At 46.8% G+C, this 17,699-nt stretch overlaps 3 protein-coding genes across 3 annotated transcripts; 1 reads left to right on the top strand and 2 right to left on the bottom strand.

The window, feature by feature from the left end:
- On the bottom strand, positions 3,072-5,207 carry LOC8065140 (sugar carrier protein C). The gene is made up of 2 exons (XM_021455237.1): positions 4,946-5,207; positions 3,072-4,719 (listed from the first exon to the last, which is right to left on the bottom strand). The coding sequence occupies exons 1-2, from the start codon at positions 5,082-5,084 to the stop codon at positions 3,188-3,190; spliced, it is 1,671 nt and encodes a 556-aa protein (XP_021310912.1). The 5' UTR covers positions 5,085-5,207; the 3' UTR covers positions 3,072-3,187.
- Positions 10,579-11,418, bottom strand: LOC8065141 (glycine-rich protein 23). Its single transcript, XM_002466878.2, has one exon. The coding sequence runs from the start codon at positions 11,416-11,418 to the stop codon at positions 10,579-10,581; it is 840 nt and encodes a 279-aa protein (XP_002466923.2).
- On the top strand, positions 13,845-14,306 carry LOC8065142 (mitochondrial carnitine/acylcarnitine carrier-like protein). The gene has a single exon (XM_002464303.2). The coding sequence runs from the start codon at positions 13,845-13,847 to the stop codon at positions 14,304-14,306; it is 462 nt and encodes a 153-aa protein (XP_002464348.2).

Raw genomic sequence — 17,699 nt, forward strand, 5'->3', positions numbered from 1 at the left:
GGAATGGTTTCCAAGAAATCTCCATTGAGCACTCAAGTAGGGAAGCAAACAATGTGGCACATGCGCAGAACAAATTGTATCTAGGACGATGATCCCCCTACTTTTATTATTCAACTATTATCAGATAATGTAACTATCTTCAATCAATAAAGCTTGCCTCAAGGCTTTTTATCAAAAAAAAAGGACCTATGGTCCCACGCCGCCATGTTGTAGGAGTATCATGCATTTTTTTTTCATGCATGCCTCACACACAGTCACAGCTGATTGCATTCTCCCCCAACGACACATTCGGTACTGTGCCATCATCCCGCATTTGATTTCAGCCCAATGCTATTCTCTCATTTTCCAAATTCATTCATCTGGAGTCAAGTGGGCCAAACTAACTGTACACGTTAGCCCTATTCATGGGCTAGGTTCAGTAGGTTTGGCCAGACTGTTGACGCTAAAATTTATCTGGGTTGAATTGGTTTCAGAACTGCTAGCGCCCGGACGTCCGATCCAGACGCTAACATCCGGACGCCAGGTTTCCGTACTCACCCCATCCCGCCCTCCGCACGAAAAAGACAAAAGAAGAAAAGTAGAGATGTGAACCCCCTCCACTTGCCCCGCACGAAGAACGCAAGGAGCCCAGCCCAAAACCTCTTCGCCCCCCTACCACCTCCGCCCGTTGCCAGCTCATCCTCCAACTCGCAACCTCCCCTCCCCCTTGCCGCTACAACAATGGGGTGAAGCAACTGAAACACCATAAACATGATATTGCAATAACGCCCGATAAACTATTGCAACAATAGATTGCAGTAGTTGAGAAACATCATAAACATATAAAAATATAACAACAAAAAAAGGACAACAGCTCCAACATTGGAATGATGAAGTTAAAACATCTTGAATATATTATTACAACAAACAAAGAAAAAACAGTTGGAACATTTTGCTGCATTTGCTGAAACACAATGAACATACTACTACAACAACACCCAAAAAAATGCTGCAACATATACGCAACAACTACTGCAACATGCAGATTAAAAGTAATTGAAACAACATATCAAAAGCAATATTGCAACAACGAATCAAACCTACTGCAACATCTAAAAAGAACCATTACAACAAACATCGAAATATGAAGCCGAGAGCTTGCCGAAATCCTAACCTGTTGCAACATCACATGAAAATATACTGCAACAACAGGAGAACACATTTGCAACACGCACGAGAGCTGAACTCCAAGACCTCGTCGAAACCCTAACCACCACCATATCTCTTAGATCGAGAGAGAGAGAGAGAGAGAGAGAGAGAGAGAGAGAGAGAGAGAGAGAGAGAGAGAGAGAGAGAGAGAGAGGAGAAGGAGGTACTGGTGGTGGAGGAGGAGGAGGAAGCCTCGGATCCAGATCCAGATCCAGAGAAGGAGGAACATGCCTCAGATCGAGACCCCTCCACGACCTACCTTATCGGAGCCCCCTGCCGTCGTCCTCATCTTCAGTGGAATGTGGGAGCAGAGTCACAGAGATAGTGGGCGCATGCAGGTCGCGGTGGGCAAGGGATGGAGGGAGGAAGGGAGAACGGGCAGGGCGGGGGAGGGGGCGCTGTGAGCTCACGGGTGCGAGAGGCCTTATCTCCGGTAATGGCGTGGAGAGCGTGCAGGGAAGCCACGAGAGAAGAAACAGGGAAGCAGTGAGAGACGAGCCGAGAAAAAGAAAGGAAAGCGGTGGGGAGGTACGGGGCGAGGCGTCCGATGGGTCGGACGTCCAGTCCATAGCATTACCGAATTGGTTTGCATGGATCGGTGACACATTTTATCTAGTTGCTGAGTTTGGTTGGTCGAGGCAGCTTGCCGAGTTCTCCAACTGCAAGGATTACCATGTCTCCATTCTTCGACGTGCTCCCACTAAGGTTCTTTTAGGTAATATTCCCTCCATCCAAAATTATAAGTTATTTTAAAAATGTTAAAGAATCAAAGTATTTCAAGTTTATCAAAATGTATATAATAAGGTAGTAATATTTATAATACCAACTAAGTATCATCTGCATTATATATACAACAAAATTACATAGCTAATTAAAATATATGATGTGATCATTAAATCTCTGAGCTATAAAATATTTATCGGTCGCTAGACGTACTTTCCGATGCATCATATAGGTATATTTTTCTAGTATTTATAATACCAACTAAGTAGAGCTCTACATAAGCCCCCAAACACTATCTATCCTAAGTCAAAAAAGACCAAGCAAACATGGGAGTACAGAACCTCACCTTACCTGAACGATCTCGAATGGAGGGCAGACGATTTGAGGACACGGTTTGGACAATTTGACAAGGTTTTCTCTTCCATGGCACAAAGAAAAAAAATCTTTTATCTGCACTGGCCGATACACAGATGGGAGAGGGATCGTATTTTCCTAGCTATTTGATGACTTGTGGTTAAGCTGCTTGTGACGCAATCTGTACATCGTGATGGCTGTCGGTGCTTGAGGAAGAAGCATGGTTGCTGATGACCTAAACAAATTTACAGATGAAAGAAATTACAATTATCTTTTTACAGATAAGCACACAAGAAAGATATTACAACTGGGGCTTCCTCACATGCGGCTGACACCACGTCCTCAAGGGGGCGATCCCCGAGATCGTTGGCGAGGAAGGCTGGGTCCCCTTCTCCATCCGGCTTGACTATGACGTAGCCCTCCCCTCGATCCTATTCTCCGCGACAGCCGTAGCCGGCATCTTCTATTGCTGCGCCCACATCCTGCATGACATCCTCCATCGTGGCGTCCAGATCCTGCCTAGGAGCAGGCTGAGGGATCGGGAGCGTGATTGACGTCGCGGTTTCCTTCTAGAAATGATCTTGGGCTACAGGCGAGGGTGGGCACGACGTCAATTGTGGGAGAAGGTCCCCACCTGCCGGCGCTTCGACAAATGACACATGGTATCGCACATCAGAGGCAGAGCGGACCGAAAGAATGTCGCACGAAAAATAGTCTTATTTTGTTCTTTTTAGTTGTATAAGATTTAGCAAACACACAAAATAGAAGTGTTGAACAACCAATTCCATCAAAGAACAGTGGCCGCAAGTGAAATTTGCCAAAAATAAATAAATAAATAAACTTTAGTGTAGCTGAACCCGCCCACCGTGTGTCCATGTTTTTGGCTTGCACCCTCCGATTCCCATGTCTACACACAGGACGACTACGGCTCTCTAACAGCAATGTCGTCATTGCCCTTGTGGAAGGCGGAGTCGCAGTTCTCATCATCACGGCCGTCCATGCAGTCAGCGACGAACCTTCCCCAAAACCAATGTGTCCTCCACACAGTCCCCATCTTCTCAACGGGCACGCCCTTCGTCTCCGGCAGGAACACCACGACGAACAGCGTCATCACGAGCACCCATCCGGCGAAGAAGTAGAAGAGCCCGAACCTCAAGTGGCAGAGCATCGGGAGGAAGGCCTGCGCGACGGCGAAGCTGCACAGCATGCTGACGGCCACGCTGACGCCCTGCCCCGCCGGACGGATCTCCAGCGGGAAGATCTCGCTCGGCACCAGGATGGCGAGCGGGCCCCACGACCACGCGAAGCCGGCGACGTAGATGCAGATGAACGCCACGACGGTGGCCGCGGAGTTCTTCGGGATGGTGGCCCCGTCTCCGGTCGCCCCGAACTCGACGCCGATCAGCGTTCCGATGACCACCTGGCAGACGAGCATCTGGCACCCTCCCTGGAAGAAGAGCTTGCGCCGGCCGAGCTTGTCGACGGTGGCGATGGACACGAACGTCGCGACGATGTTCACCAGCCCGATGATGACCGCCGACATGAGCGACGCGTCGCCGCCGAGCCCGATCGTCTTGAACAGGACGGGCGCGTAGAACATGATGACGTTGATGCCGGTGAACTGCTGGAAGAAGGGCACGAGGACGGCCACGGTGAGCTGCGGCCGGTAATGCCTGCGCCCGAGGATGTCCACCCACGGCGGGCGCCTGACGACGACGGCGCCGGACGCCGCCACGAGGTCGCCGTACTCGTCGGCCACGTCGACGTCGGCGCCACGGACCCGGGAGAGGACCCGCCGCGCCTGCTCGTGGTAGCCGCGGCGGATGAGGGAGCTTGGCGTGTCCGGGAGGAACAGCGAGCCCACGGTGATCACGGCCGCCGGGACCGCCGCGAGCCCGAGGCTGAGACGCCAGCCCCAGCCGCCTTGGATCTTGGCGGCGCCGTAGTTGACGAGGTTGGCGGAGAAGATGCCCACGGTGATCATCAGCTGGAAGCCGTTGTTCAGCGTGCCGCGGAGGCGGTGCGGCGCCATCTCCGACAGGTAGATTGGGATGGACTGCAAATACACAATGCAATGTGTTGGAGTTGGGAGGCAGCTCTGAGTCTGGATTAAACATGAGCTTACCAGAGCAGCGAAGCCGACGCCGATGCCGAGAAGGATGCGGCCGACGATGAGCATGGCGACGTCCAGCGCGGCGGCGTTGAGGGCGGCGCCGGCGAGGAAGGAGACGCCGCCGCCGAACATGGACCATTTCCGGCCGAGGGAGCGCGCCACGGACGCGACGAAGAAGGAGGCGACGAGCGCCGCCAGGTACAGCGACGACGTGAACGCGGTCAGCAGCTGGCTGTCGAACTTGCAGTACTGGCTGCTGCTGCCTCCAAGCGCCGTCTGCTCCTTGCGGTACACCGACGGGAAGAACTTGTGCAGGAATGCGTCCATGGATGTCACGCCGCCTGCGCACGTCAGCATGTGTGTACAAGAGAGAGTCATTACTTTTACCAAAGTGATTTCACAACTTGCTCTATAGATCGGTAACCTCCAAACTTCTGTAATTTTGTAAGTCAACTTAACGTTAGTGAAAGCGAGTATATTTCCATAATCAACATAGAGCAATCACCGCCGAGTGCCGAAGCGGCGAACCATGATTTGGAAAGCTTTGGACGGCGTGGTTTTGGTTACCGGATATGCCGATGTCGTAGCCGACGATAAGGCCCCCGGTGGCAGCGACGGCGCATGTGAGGAGGACGTAGAGGGTGAGTCCGCCGGGGTACTCCTTGCCCTGCCCGGCTCCGGCACCCACCACGGCCGGAGCTGCCATCGCGTCTGCCTCCGGGTACGGTCAGGTCAGGTCAGTCAGGGCTGCAATGCAAACCGGTGGACGCACAGAGGGATCTTTTGTAGCGTTTGTATATAGAGCGTCGTGGTCGACATCGCAGCCGCCGTGCCCCACCGGCGCCGGAAAGGAGCAAGAGATAAGCTGGCGGTCACACTCACACAAGTTGGTCAAACCAAGGATTTGGCTCGGCACGCCACAGGCACAGGCACAGCGCCGTCGGCGTTCGTCGCTAGCGAGAGCTCCGTGATGGGCACTTGAGGGCACTCACACTGTCTGCCGCGCGCTCTGGTCAAACCATGAGGTTTCTTCAGCGATCTTCCAATTTGAAGCCGAGACTGCTTTGCTGATGAGGAGGTGCTGTCGGCTATCACCTCTGTCGCAATCATTGAGGTTTTGTTTGGATGTTGTTGGATCCACTTCAATCAATGTGTTGGTGTGGATTAGGGTGAATGTTAATTTAAATTCTACTCTAATCTACCTCAACACACGTGGATTGATATGAATCCGACTACATCCAAACAAGACCTGAACGAAACGCCATCTCCGCCTCTTGGGAGTTGAGCTAAACTTGCAGTAGTAGGTGATGGCGTACAATCTTTCACCATACCATACAAGCAATTTTAGAATAAAAATTCGGCTGCTACTCATGCTGATACTGATTTGTTGTAAAAAATTATTTTATATCTGAAAAATAGTACCGGTAAATTCAAGTGAACAGAGACAAAAAAAAATAGTAGATATCTACTATGTATACATATACACTCACGCACTCAGTATCGCCATTTTGCTAGTGAAAGACCTGTTATCAGTGGCTGTTGAAACTTGTTCTGTCTACATGGGCTATAGCTGCCCGACAAGACCCAACCTGGGCTGGCCGTCTGGGTTGGGCCTTTCTTGGGTTGGGTAACCGATGTTCCTCACTAAGTATTTGCCTATTTGGGTTGATACTGCTACATATTGTTACTCCATGTAGGCTACATGTAGCTTAAAAATAAAATATTCGAGCATTGATACATATGACCCCAAATGGGAGTTGCCCTTGGCTGGTTCATAGTGCAATGTGCATGCGAATTGTATGGCACTTAGCAGCCAAGTTCCTGGAACATAGGTACGTGGTACGGGAACGTGGTACGTGGTACGACATTCTCATAAACTCTGGAACGTAGGGGGTATACAGCTTCGTCTCGTTCCTTTAAGTTGCGGAACGCGTTCCACTTTCCAAGGGAACATGTGTCTGGGACGTGGTGGTTGGCTCAAGTAGTTTTACGTGTTGTTTTGAACCAAATGAGTTCGATTCCTAGCGTGGTATAGTTTACTGTTGTATATTTTGTTTCATTTTGGGCTGTCCAACTCCAAGTCTCCAACCATAAGGCTCATTGTAGGTCCAAGCCAATGAGTCAATCACCAACTATATTTTTTGCCGGTCGCCGCCGCCGGCCGCTCACGGACGGGCATGGCGCAGTATGCACACACACCACAAAGTTCCATAGTCACTTGGACTGACGTTTCTATGATTGCTTCTGCATATGATTCGCGTTCCACCACATTTGGGAACGACGTTCCATGATGTTCCCGTTCCACGTTTCGGGACGAAGTTCCCGGAACGGGGAACGTGCCCATGTTCCCGTACCCTGGCTGCTAAGGTATGGCAAACCATCTTTTTTTGGATATTAATTTTAAACTGCGTCCTTTTCTTCAACGAAAAACGGCCTCCAAGTGCACTGTTGACAAAGCTGCTAATGATCCTAGATGTTGGACTTCAGTGTAATACACAAATTAAGAATGTGCAGCTAGTGTATTTGGGAAAGTAACTACACAACATGGGTGAAGCCATCCAGAAATAGCGCCGGGGGGTCAGGTACACTAAAATGATCGAAATAAGCTAGGGCCTTGTTTAGTTCCAAAATATTTTGCAAAATCGACACTATAGCTCTTTCGTTTGTATTTGACAAATATTATCCAATCATGGACTAACTAGGCTTAAAAGATTCGTCTCGTCAATTTCGACCAAACTGTGCAATTAGTTTTTATTTTTGTCTATATTTAATACTTCATGCATGTGTCTAAATATTCGATATGACGGGAAATCTGAAAAATTTTGCAAAATTTTTTGGAAACTAAACAAGGTCTAGAGATGAAAAGGCTTTGCTAAGGAATGAGAATGACAGGATTTCGTTGGGGTCGGCGGACCCCAGTGAAAGGGCCTGGCTCCGCCAAATGTCTTCAATTACATGATGCATCTATATATAAACGACATGTGCTCATATGATTGAACATTTTTGCTCTATTTTTTTAGATAATGTCATGTTAATTTCATTGCATAGCATTTATAAGTCTTTTCCTCCCGTTTTGATTTGATGGTGTTCAGAAAACAATGAAATTAAAAGGCATTTTGCCATCTAAAATGACGACGCTCCCACATTGCTGGATCTTTAGGGTTGCTTAGTTATTCCCACCTGCCAAACTACTCGATCCCTCACTACCGGAGAGCCGGCCTTTGCCGTGTGCCCGAAAGTTTGCCGTGAGCAACACACGGCAAAGGTCGGGTTTGCCGTGTGTCCTGCCCAAGCACATGGCAAACGCTAGGCACACGGTATACATAGCCTTTGCCGTGTGTTGCTCACGGCAAAAACAAGGCACACGGCAAACATAAAACTTTAACGTGAGCAACCCACGGTAAAAACAAGACACACGGCAAAAACTAACTCCACACGAACGCCCGCACCCTGCCGTCAACGTTTGCCGTGTGCGGCCGTTAGGCACACGGCAAAGCCTGGTTTGCCGTGTGCTTGTGGCTGGCACACGGCAAACACAAACTTTGCCGTGTGCCAAGTGAGCAGCACACGGCGAACAATTTGTCTTTTTTTCAGATTTTGCCCTCCAAATTTTTTCTTGTCTACACACTCACCATTTGTAACTCCATACTCAAATTTCATAAAATTTGAAACATATTTGCTATATTTTTGCAATTAACAACATTTAATTTCATTTTTCCGGATGCGGTCAAATTTGAACTACGACTCAGTGAAATTCTTGAAAAATGATATCGGAAAAATGGTATTCATGTTACCTAACCCTGTCTGAGAACACACATTCGAAACGGAAATGACTTTCGAACGCCGTGGTTAGGAGACACGACGCCGAACGTGCGTCGGTACTTTTTAAAAATTCTAATAAATGCTATTTTATTGCGTAAATCTTGAAACTTGTACATATGTCATGTTATCATACATAGAGATCATAAAAAAAGTTTGGGAAGATTTCGAAAAAGTTGCCCTATATGATATGTAGAAACCAAATAATCTTTGAAGAAGTTTGAGAGAGTTATGAGTGAATGAGCATGAGTTGGAGTAGATTCGACTTTCATATTTGAGTTTGAATTCGAAACTTTTTCTATAGGCACTACACCACATAGGCTGTGTTGTGTCCAAATTTGGAAATTTTTTGGAATCATTTGTTATTTCTTAATTATATTTAGCCGTGTGCCCGCAATTTCGCCGTGAGCAAAGTTAATGTTTACCGTGGGAGAATTTGCCGTGTGTTCTTCGCCGTGAGCAACACACGGCAAAGCCTTCTCCGTGAGCGATTTGGGCTTTGCCGTGTGCCCCAGGCACACGGCAAACCCCCCCAATCTGGTAGTGCCTCCCTAAGTTATAGTTCATTTTAGCCTTGTTATAAGTTAAAACTTTCTTGCTTTGATTTTTTTAAATAAAAAGAGCTACAAGCTTAAATAAATGTACAATCAGAATATATTTTGTGGTGTAAGAATAAATGCACAATATATTTTATGGCACAACGAAAAATGGCACATTATCCATTCAATGTAGTATTTGCACATAGAGATAGCAAAATAATCTATTGCTTTTGCAAAACATTACTACTCTCTTTATCTCAAAGATGATATAATTCTAGAATAGTGCTAGGTCAAACGATCTGAAATTTGACTAAATTTATATAGAAAGATACTATTTTTATTATACTAAATAAGTATCATTAGATTTAGCATTTTACATATAGTTTCATAATATATAATTGAAGTCATACATGTTGATATGTACTATTTCCTAGCTACAAGCTTTACTAGGCCCTAAGAATTATATATATTTTTTGGACTATACACCATGTATAACTTTAAGGATACCAACATATATATCAGTATAGGCTACATAACCCCCCAAACTATCAAGGGTGTACTACTTCACCCCCCGAACTATAAAACCGGATATTCTACCCCCTGAACTTTCAAAACCGGTTAAATAAACCCCTAGAGTGGTTTTGGACGGTGGTTTTGTCTTTTTATTTTTTATTTATTTCCGCTAAATCTTTGAAAAATCATAATAAATCATAGAAAAATCATAAAATGAAAATTTCAATTTTGTTAGACTTCTTATGAGTATATCTACACAGTGAATATATAATATGGTATACTTTAGTATAAAGTTTTTGTTGTAGCTTTAAATCTATATTTTTCTGTAATTAAATCGAATAATTGATATATGCAGTTCCTATGATCGAATTGTGGTGAAATTTTTATGGTGGGCTCATTATTGTATGCTTGAACTATGGTAAAAGTTTCATAGCCAGTGGATCACGTATAACTTAGTTATCAATTTATTTAGCTTTATTTTTGTTAAATCTATGCTTTATTTATAACTAAGTTATACATGATCCAATGAGTATGAAATTTTTATCATAGTTCAAGCATACAATAATGAGCCCACAATAAAACTTTTACCACAATTGGACCACATGAACTGCATATATGAATTATTCAAATTAATTACAGAAAAACATAGATTTAAAGCTACAGCAAAAAATTTGTACTAAAGTATACCATATTATATATTCACTGTGTAGATCAACTCATCAGGAGTCCAAAAAAAATTAAAATTTCCATTTTATGATTTTTTTAATGATTTATTTTGATTTTTTAAAGATTTAGCGGAAATAAATAAAAAGAAAAAGATAAAACCACCATCCAAAACCACTCTAGGGGGTTATTTGACCGGTTTTGAAAGTTCAGGGGGTAGAATATCCGGTTTTATAGTTCGGGGGGTGAAGTAGTCCACCCTTAATAGTTTGGGGGTTATGTAGACTTTTTTCTATTAGTATACCAATATACACCAAATACATATTTCGTTCATCCATTTATACCGTGTGTACAGATATATTCATATATTACAATTAACTGTTAAGCGTTGCAGTACATAGCGCAAGCTTGCCAACACAAACACATACAAAGATGCGTGCCGCCCTAAAAAGAGCACATGCTTAGATGCACAACTAGATAGAAAGATATTAGCTAGCGTGCATGCATGCAAAAATATGGCCGTCATGCATATATAACTTGCACATCCATATATCATGCCATCATATATTTCGTATAGTATATGGGTATACACGCCCAAAGGATTTTAGTTCAATCTATCTATGGAGTACGTATATTATTTGAGTTACATAAGATAGACAAGTTGCTTCAACCATGGCCACCGCCACCTCCAGAGCCGCCGCCAACAGCTCCGCCGGCTGACCCAACTCCACTGCCTGCTCCACCACCGGCGCTACCACTCGCACCTCCGTACCCTCCGCCGCTCCCCACCGCGTTGCCAGAGCGTCCAACGCCGCTGCCACCACCATACCCGCCGCCACCGCTTCCCCCATCCGCACCTCCGCCACCGCCGCCGCCGCCACCGGCGCTCACGCTTACTCCACCGCGGCCTACGTGGACACCAACGCCGCCTCCACCACCGGCTCCGGCATGCACACCGCCGGCGCTGACCGCGCCGCCTCCACCCCCGCCGATCCCGACATCGACCCCGCCATGTCCAACGTCGATGCCAACACCGGCACCGGCGCCGCCTCCCGCGCTCGCGCCGCCGCCACGGGCAGTGCCGGCTCCGCCTCCGAACCCGCCACCGATGCCGATTGACGTGTCGTGCCCGCCGTGGCTGATGCTCACGCCGAAACCGCGGCCACCGCCCTCCCCACCACTCCCGGCTCGGATGGAAAATGATTTGCTGTCATTGACGGCGGCGGCGGTGTTCTTGTCGGCGAGGAGAAGCCTTGCATGCAGGGTAAGCGGGAGAAGGAAGAGGCAGTATAGGAGTAGAACTGAAATGGCCAGGCGGTGGCAAGGAGAGCTCGCCATGGGAGTGTGCATGGCCTGTGGAGCTTCAGTTTGCTGCACTATGTACTCATCAAGGGCACCTTTATATAGAGCTAGCCAGTTCGGCTGTGCGACGATTCTGCACGAAAGTAATCTCATCAAGTAGGCGAAAAAGGTGATCGTAGTGAGCTGTGAAGCACGCTTGGCCATGTTGAGAGGTGAAGTGGACCACATGGCCATGAGAACACTGCTAGATGCACTTGTTTAATCAGACTTATAAATCTATATGATGAATTTAATTAAGGTACCAAAAATCAAGGCTAATATCATACATGCATGCAACCAGCTTTGCTTTTTGGGGATTACTGTTTTCAGGTTTTCATTTCTTGAAAGAAAAACATTATGTGAATATAGTTCAGATCACTTATCCAAAACATTATTTATGGAACAAAGAGGGGTTTCCCCTGCTGATTATAATAAACATATGTTAAAAAGAGAGAGAGTACAAACTACAAACAAAGGTTAAAAATACAAGAACAAATTAAATCCATGTTTTCATGGTCAATATGCAGGAAGAAAACCTATAAGTTTGTACAATTGTGTTGTGATCAATCTGAAATTCTGAATTGATTTGCGCATATGTATGACTGAACATGTTACTATATATATTAGAACTTAGGAGTTTACCGATGCATGGTTTATTTGAGATTTGTTATAACAACAAACTAGTACTTGGCAAATGTATACGCACTTCAGCAAATAAATACATTCTATTAAAACCAGCTATGGGTGTATAGCAAACAATTGTGCCTGTCGTGTTCGAAGAAAGGAAACGCAGAATATGTTGCTTTGATCTTTAGAAAACAAGGATGATGCAACCGTCCACACGTACTTTGATAATTCGAAATGCAAAGTTTCACATGACCTTTGCAGCTCATTATTCCTGCTACCACATTTGCTTTCTGTTCGTCCGGCCGTTGCTTTGCAGCTGTGAGCCTGTGACAGCTCTCGATCGCATCTGTTATTCTCCAAGATCTGCATTAAGCTAAGCACCTTTGAATGCCTTCAGCTTCAGGTGATCCATTTGCTGCCAAGGCCTTGTTTAGTTCACCCCAAAAACAAAAATCTTTTCAAGATTTTCCGTCACATCGAATCTTGCGGCACATGCATGGAGCATCAAATATAGACGAAAATAAAAACTAATTACACAGTTTACCTATAAATCACGAGATGAATATTTTAAACCTAGTTACTCCATGATTGGATAACGTTTGTCAAATAAAAACGAAAGTGCTACAGTTCCGAAAACTTTTCAGTTTTCGGAACTAAACAAGGCCCAACTGCTTCAAGGCTTCCATTCTATGTGTACAAGAAAAGTTAAGCATGCACGCCCATTATACATATCAATATTATAAAGTGGGTTTATCGATATCTTAGGTAATTAAGCCAGTGTTGACTTTTTTGGAGTGTTAACCTCTTGACATGTTCTCACTTGCAACATTTTTAGATGGTAAAGTCTTCATGTCATGTTTTATAGCAACAGGGCCGTTCCAACATCGTAAAATATATTATACTAATGACTATAAGGATTTTGTCAACCAATGGAATAACTTTGCAGTAAAAATATTGTTAGTTTTTTTCATCACCAGAAACTATGTTGTTGGTTTTTTACCTCACTATGCTAGGTTTTATGTGAGTTTCATATGTATTTAATAGATTGTCATATATATTTTGATGACATGCATGACAATGTTTTTAAGAGAGAGAAGAGGTGAGTTTCATCTAGCTAGATAAAACTCTATGCATGGTTATTACCGACTCTAAATTAAATATCTATAAAACTATAGAATAAATCTTTCTATTGAGAGTTGATGTTTTATCCATGGTTAATTTCATTCGTTGTGACATCACAATCTTCAAAATAGCACAATGAAACTCCTCACTAAGACAGTGATAGACCCATGACAACCTAAGTGTGTCCTTCAGGTTAAGACATGACTTGACCCATCACTAATGAGCAGTCACCAATAGTTACAGACAAGTGATATCATGCTCCATCACATATAGTAATATTAATAGTTTGCTATTTATTACTCATGACTCCTAAGTGGCAAATCTTATTGGTTTAAGTTATTATAGTAACTCGTTTTATTCTTTTTTTGTCACTTTTGAAACGTCTCTACATTATTAGAGCTTTTTACCTCTATGCCATTATGAAAGATTGACCAAACCAGCAAGCCACTAAAAAGTTGTTTCGCACCACTGTGCCCAACTTTATCTTCGACTATACCCATGTGTCATTCCGTTCCCATTTCGTCTGTTTTCTTCCGTTTAAAGGGTTTAACACGTGGGTCCCATGTAACACAATGTCATTCTTGCCCTTTCACGGTAGATAGAGGAGCGAAACCACAGTACACAACAAACCAGGTCATGTTGAAGCCGCAGTACACACAACCGGTTCGTGGGCCCTGTGAGCAGGACCCAGAATGGAGGAGTGAAGGGCTAGCTCCCGGAGGCCGAAGCCCACATGCATCGTCTGCAGTCTGCACCACAACATTTCAGAAATAGAAAAAAATAAAAATAAAAATAAGAACGGCGCAGTACTGGAGGAAACTATGAGCTTCGGTGCTGTGGACATGGAGGAGAGCGGCGCGGCCGCGGCGGCCGCAGCGGCGGAGGAGATCCAGCGTCTGCTGGCCGTGGTGAACTGGGAGATGCTCGACAAGTCGCGGTTCTTCGTCTTGGGCGCCGCGCTCTTCTCGGGTGTGTCCGCGGTGCTGTACCCGGCCATGGTGGTGAAGACGCACCTGCAGGTGGCGCCGCCGCCGCAGGCGGCCATGGCGACGGCCGCCTCCATCCTCCGGCGGGATGGCCTCCATGGGTTCTACCGCGGGTTCGGCGCATCGCTGGCCGGCACGGTGCCCGCGCGTGCGCTCTACATGGCGGCGCTCGAGGCCACCAAGAGCTCCGTGGGCTCGGCCATCATCCGGCTGGGTGTGTCCGAGCCCGCCGTGTCGGTTGCCGCCTCTGCTGCGGGGTGCGTGTCCGCGGCCGTCGCGGCGCAGGCTCGGTTCTTTGGTGTCAAAACTCGCAGTTAGTGGCAGTGGGGACAAATAGATTTTGTTATCGAGACCAAGTGGCTCAGGGGTGAAAGAGCATCTAGGCCCCTAAGTGATTTCGGTGATTAATGGCATTATTGATTACTATGACTAACGTGTGTTTTGCAGAGGCAAAGTCATAGGTAAGGCCATGGTAAATAGGTACTCGATAGACAGGGACGTACATGCCTACTTAATAGTGGAAATCGTTTCGGTTTTCAAAGGATGGATGGACATCGTCAAGACTAGACTAGGTCTAAGTGCCATATGGTGAAGAAGGGCACTTAGAGTAGTTTAGGACTTTGTTTTCCTTTGACCGTACTATTAAGAGGGACTTTGATCTAGTAGCTTGACTTAGGCAAGGCTTTAGGTTTAGGTGTGGTGCACACTTGGTAAACCTAGCACTAGGCAGCTCAGAGATAGTCCTTAGATCAAGAGTTACCAACTCCGTTTTGAAGCGATCGCGTTTCGACGAAGTTAGAGTGCCCAAAGGGGCACCGGACGCTGCACCGGACGCTCTGTGAGTGCGTCCGGTGAGGTCCTTAGCCATTAGAACAGTGCCGTGCCTAGGGTTAGGCACCGGACGCTAGCACCGGACGCACCGGGTAGCGTCCGGTCCCATACCCAGGGAGCTTGTAAAGTTCCCCTAAGCACCGGACGCTAGCTCCGGACGCACCGGGTAGCGTCCGGTCCCATGCGCAGGGAGCATGTAATGTTTCCCCGAGCACCGGACGGTGCACCGGATGCTGGAAGTTAGCGTCCGGTGACCTGTTAGAGAGAAGTACAGGTAGCCGTTATGTAGCACCGGACGCTCGGTGCAGTGCGTCCGGTGCAACATAATGTGCGTCCGGTGACCCCGTTTTCAGTGGAAAACGGTTGGCCGACCTTTGGACTTCGTGGATAGTATTTATACTCCTCCACCTCGTCCATGAGAGTCCTCTTGCCCATTTGAACATCAGAAAAACTTGTTGTGGAGCAAGAGAGTTGCAAAGAGCCTAGAGAGGATTGAGATTTGAGTGATTTCTTGAGAGAATCCTTCTCTAGTGAGTTCCAAGAGTCAAGTGTGCATCCACCACTCTCTAGAGCCTTGTTTGGGTCAAGTGAGAGTTCTTTGCTTGTTACTCTTGGTGATCGCCATCACCTAGACGGTTCGGTGGTGATTGGAGGCACGAAGACCGCCCGGAGTTCTTGTGGGTGGCTCGTGTCAAGCTTGTGAGCGGTTTTGGGCGATTCACCACGACGGAGTGTTGAAGAATCAGCCCGTAGAGAGCACTTAGTCCTTGCGCGGACCAAGGGGGAGCAAGACCCTTGCGCGGGTGCTCCAACGAGGACTAGTGGAGAGTGGCGACTCTCCGATACCTCGGCAAAATATCACCGAGCACTTCTTTCCACTACTCCTTTACTTTCTAGCATTTACTTTGTGTTTTTACATTCTTAGAATTGCCTTGCTAGAATAGGATCGGAACTAGGTTGCAAAACTTTTTATCCGGTAGCTCTCTAAGTCACACTAGGCACAAGGGGTTGAATTGGAGCTTATAGGTTGCTTAAATTTTTAGAGAAGCCCAATTCACCCCCCTCTTGGTGAAAGGTCCTAATATGGCTAGAGGGGGGGGTGAATAGCCTATTTAAAAATCTACAAACTCACTAGAGCAAGAGGTTAGTAAATAACAAAGCGAAGCTTTTTGCTCTAGCTCTAATGGGGTGTTTGCAAGCCACCTATCCAACAATTCTAGTTGATATAATCACTAGGCACGCAAGAGCTATGTCACTACTTACACTAGAAAGCTACCTAAAGTTTCCATACAAGTAAGTACGCTACTCTAGTTTGCGGGAATGTAAAAGAGTGGATGAGATAATTATACCACCGAGTAGGGGATGAACCAATCACCAATATAAACAATCAAGCACCGGGAAAATGCCAATCAAACACAATTGAAACGCCGATTTTTCTCCCGAGGTTCACGTGCTTGCCGGCACGCTACGTCCCCGTTGTGTCGACCAACACTTGGTGGTTCGGTGGATAAGAGGTGTAGCACGAACCTCGTCCTCACTAGGACACCACAAGAACCAACCCACAAGTGAGGTAACTCAATGACACGAGCAATCCACTAGAGTTACCTTTCGGCTCTCCGCCGGGGAAGGTACAAGACCCCTCACAATCACCGGGAGATGGCCACGAACAATCACCAACTCGTGCCAATCCTCCTCCGCTGCTCCAAGCCGTCTAGGTGGCGGCAATCACCAAGAGTAACAAGAAAACCGCAGCTAGAACGATCCCCAAGTGCCACTAGATGCAATCACTCAAGCAAATGCACTTGGAATCACTCCCAATCTCACAAAGATGTATAATCTATGAAGGAGATGAGTGGGAGGTGTTTGCTTAGGCTCACAAGGATGTCAAGTATGTTAGAATGCAAAGAGTATGAGCCCCAAGCCGGCCAAACACGTATTTATAACCCCTCAAGCAAATAGAGCCGTTGGCTCTTTCACTGGGCGAAATACGGGGTCACCGGACGCTCTTAAAGGGGCACCGGACGCTCAACACCAGCGTCCGGTGCTCCAACGTCAGCCACGTGTCACGCTCGTGTCAGAATCTAACGGTCACCTGCAGTGCACCGGACGCTGAGCAAGTGAGCACCGGACAGTCCGGTGCACACCGGACTCATGCGCAGAGAGCTTCGCAAACTTGCAGGTCACCGGACGCAAGCCACCGGACGCACCCTTAGCGTCCGGTGCTCACCGGACCCATGCGCAGAGAGGGTCGCAAAATGCCCACACACCGGACGCTAACCACCGGACGCTCAAGCCAGCGTCCGGTGCCTATCGTCCGGTGCCTTACCCTAGCTGGGCCAGGCACTGTCTACACCGGACGCTCAGACGCAGCGTCCGGTGCTCCAGAAGCCAGCATCCGGTGAGTGTTTTCTCAGCGAGAAACACCCCCGCGACTTCTCCAAATATCCCACCGGCGCAATAGAAAATATGCACTTCATTTTCTCGAAAAGCGCCGAATCCCGCCTCGCAAGCTCGGCGGGAGGGAGAGAGGAACTCATCCTCTCTCTACCCTTCAAACTCCACCTCCTTCTCAAAGTGTGCCAACACCACAACGTGCAAACCACCAAGTGCACGTGTGTTAGCATTTTCACAATCATTTTCTTCGAAGGAGTTAAGTTAGCTCACTAGGTTCTAAATGCATGCACATGAACAATGACACCTAGTGGCACTCGATAACCGCTTAGCCAAAGAATTCCCCTCTTTATAGTACGGCTATCTATCCTAAATGTGATCACACCCTCTATGGTGTCTTGATCACCAAAACGAAAACCCTAAGCAATACCTTTGCCTTGATCTCCATAGGGTTTTGTTTTTCTCTTTCTTCTTTTCCAAGTTGAGCAC

This window comes from Sorghum bicolor, chromosome 1, assembly GCF_000003195.3.
Source record: "Sorghum bicolor cultivar BTx623 chromosome 1, Sorghum_bicolor_NCBIv3, whole genome shotgun sequence".
NCBI lineage: Eukaryota > Viridiplantae > Streptophyta > Magnoliopsida > Poales > Poaceae > Sorghum > Sorghum bicolor.

Excerpts from the sequence above, each read along its gene's own strand:
- LOC8065140 (XM_021455237.1), bottom strand. The coding sequence starts at position 5,084 with ATGGCAGCTCCGGCCGTGGTGGGTGCCGGAGCCGGGCAGGGCAAGGAG. Across the intron at positions 4,720-4,945 it reads CTACGACATCGGCATATCCG|GCGGCGTGACATCCATGGAC; the intron begins GTAACCAAAACC and ends TGACGTGCGCAG.
- LOC8065142 (XM_002464303.2), top strand. The coding sequence starts at position 13,845 with ATGGAGGAGAGCGGCGCGGCCGCGGCGGCCGCAGCGGCGGAGGAGATC.
- LOC8065141 (XM_002466878.2), bottom strand. The coding sequence starts at position 11,418 with ATGGCCAAGCGTGCTTCACAGCTCACTACGATCACCTTTTTCGCCTAC.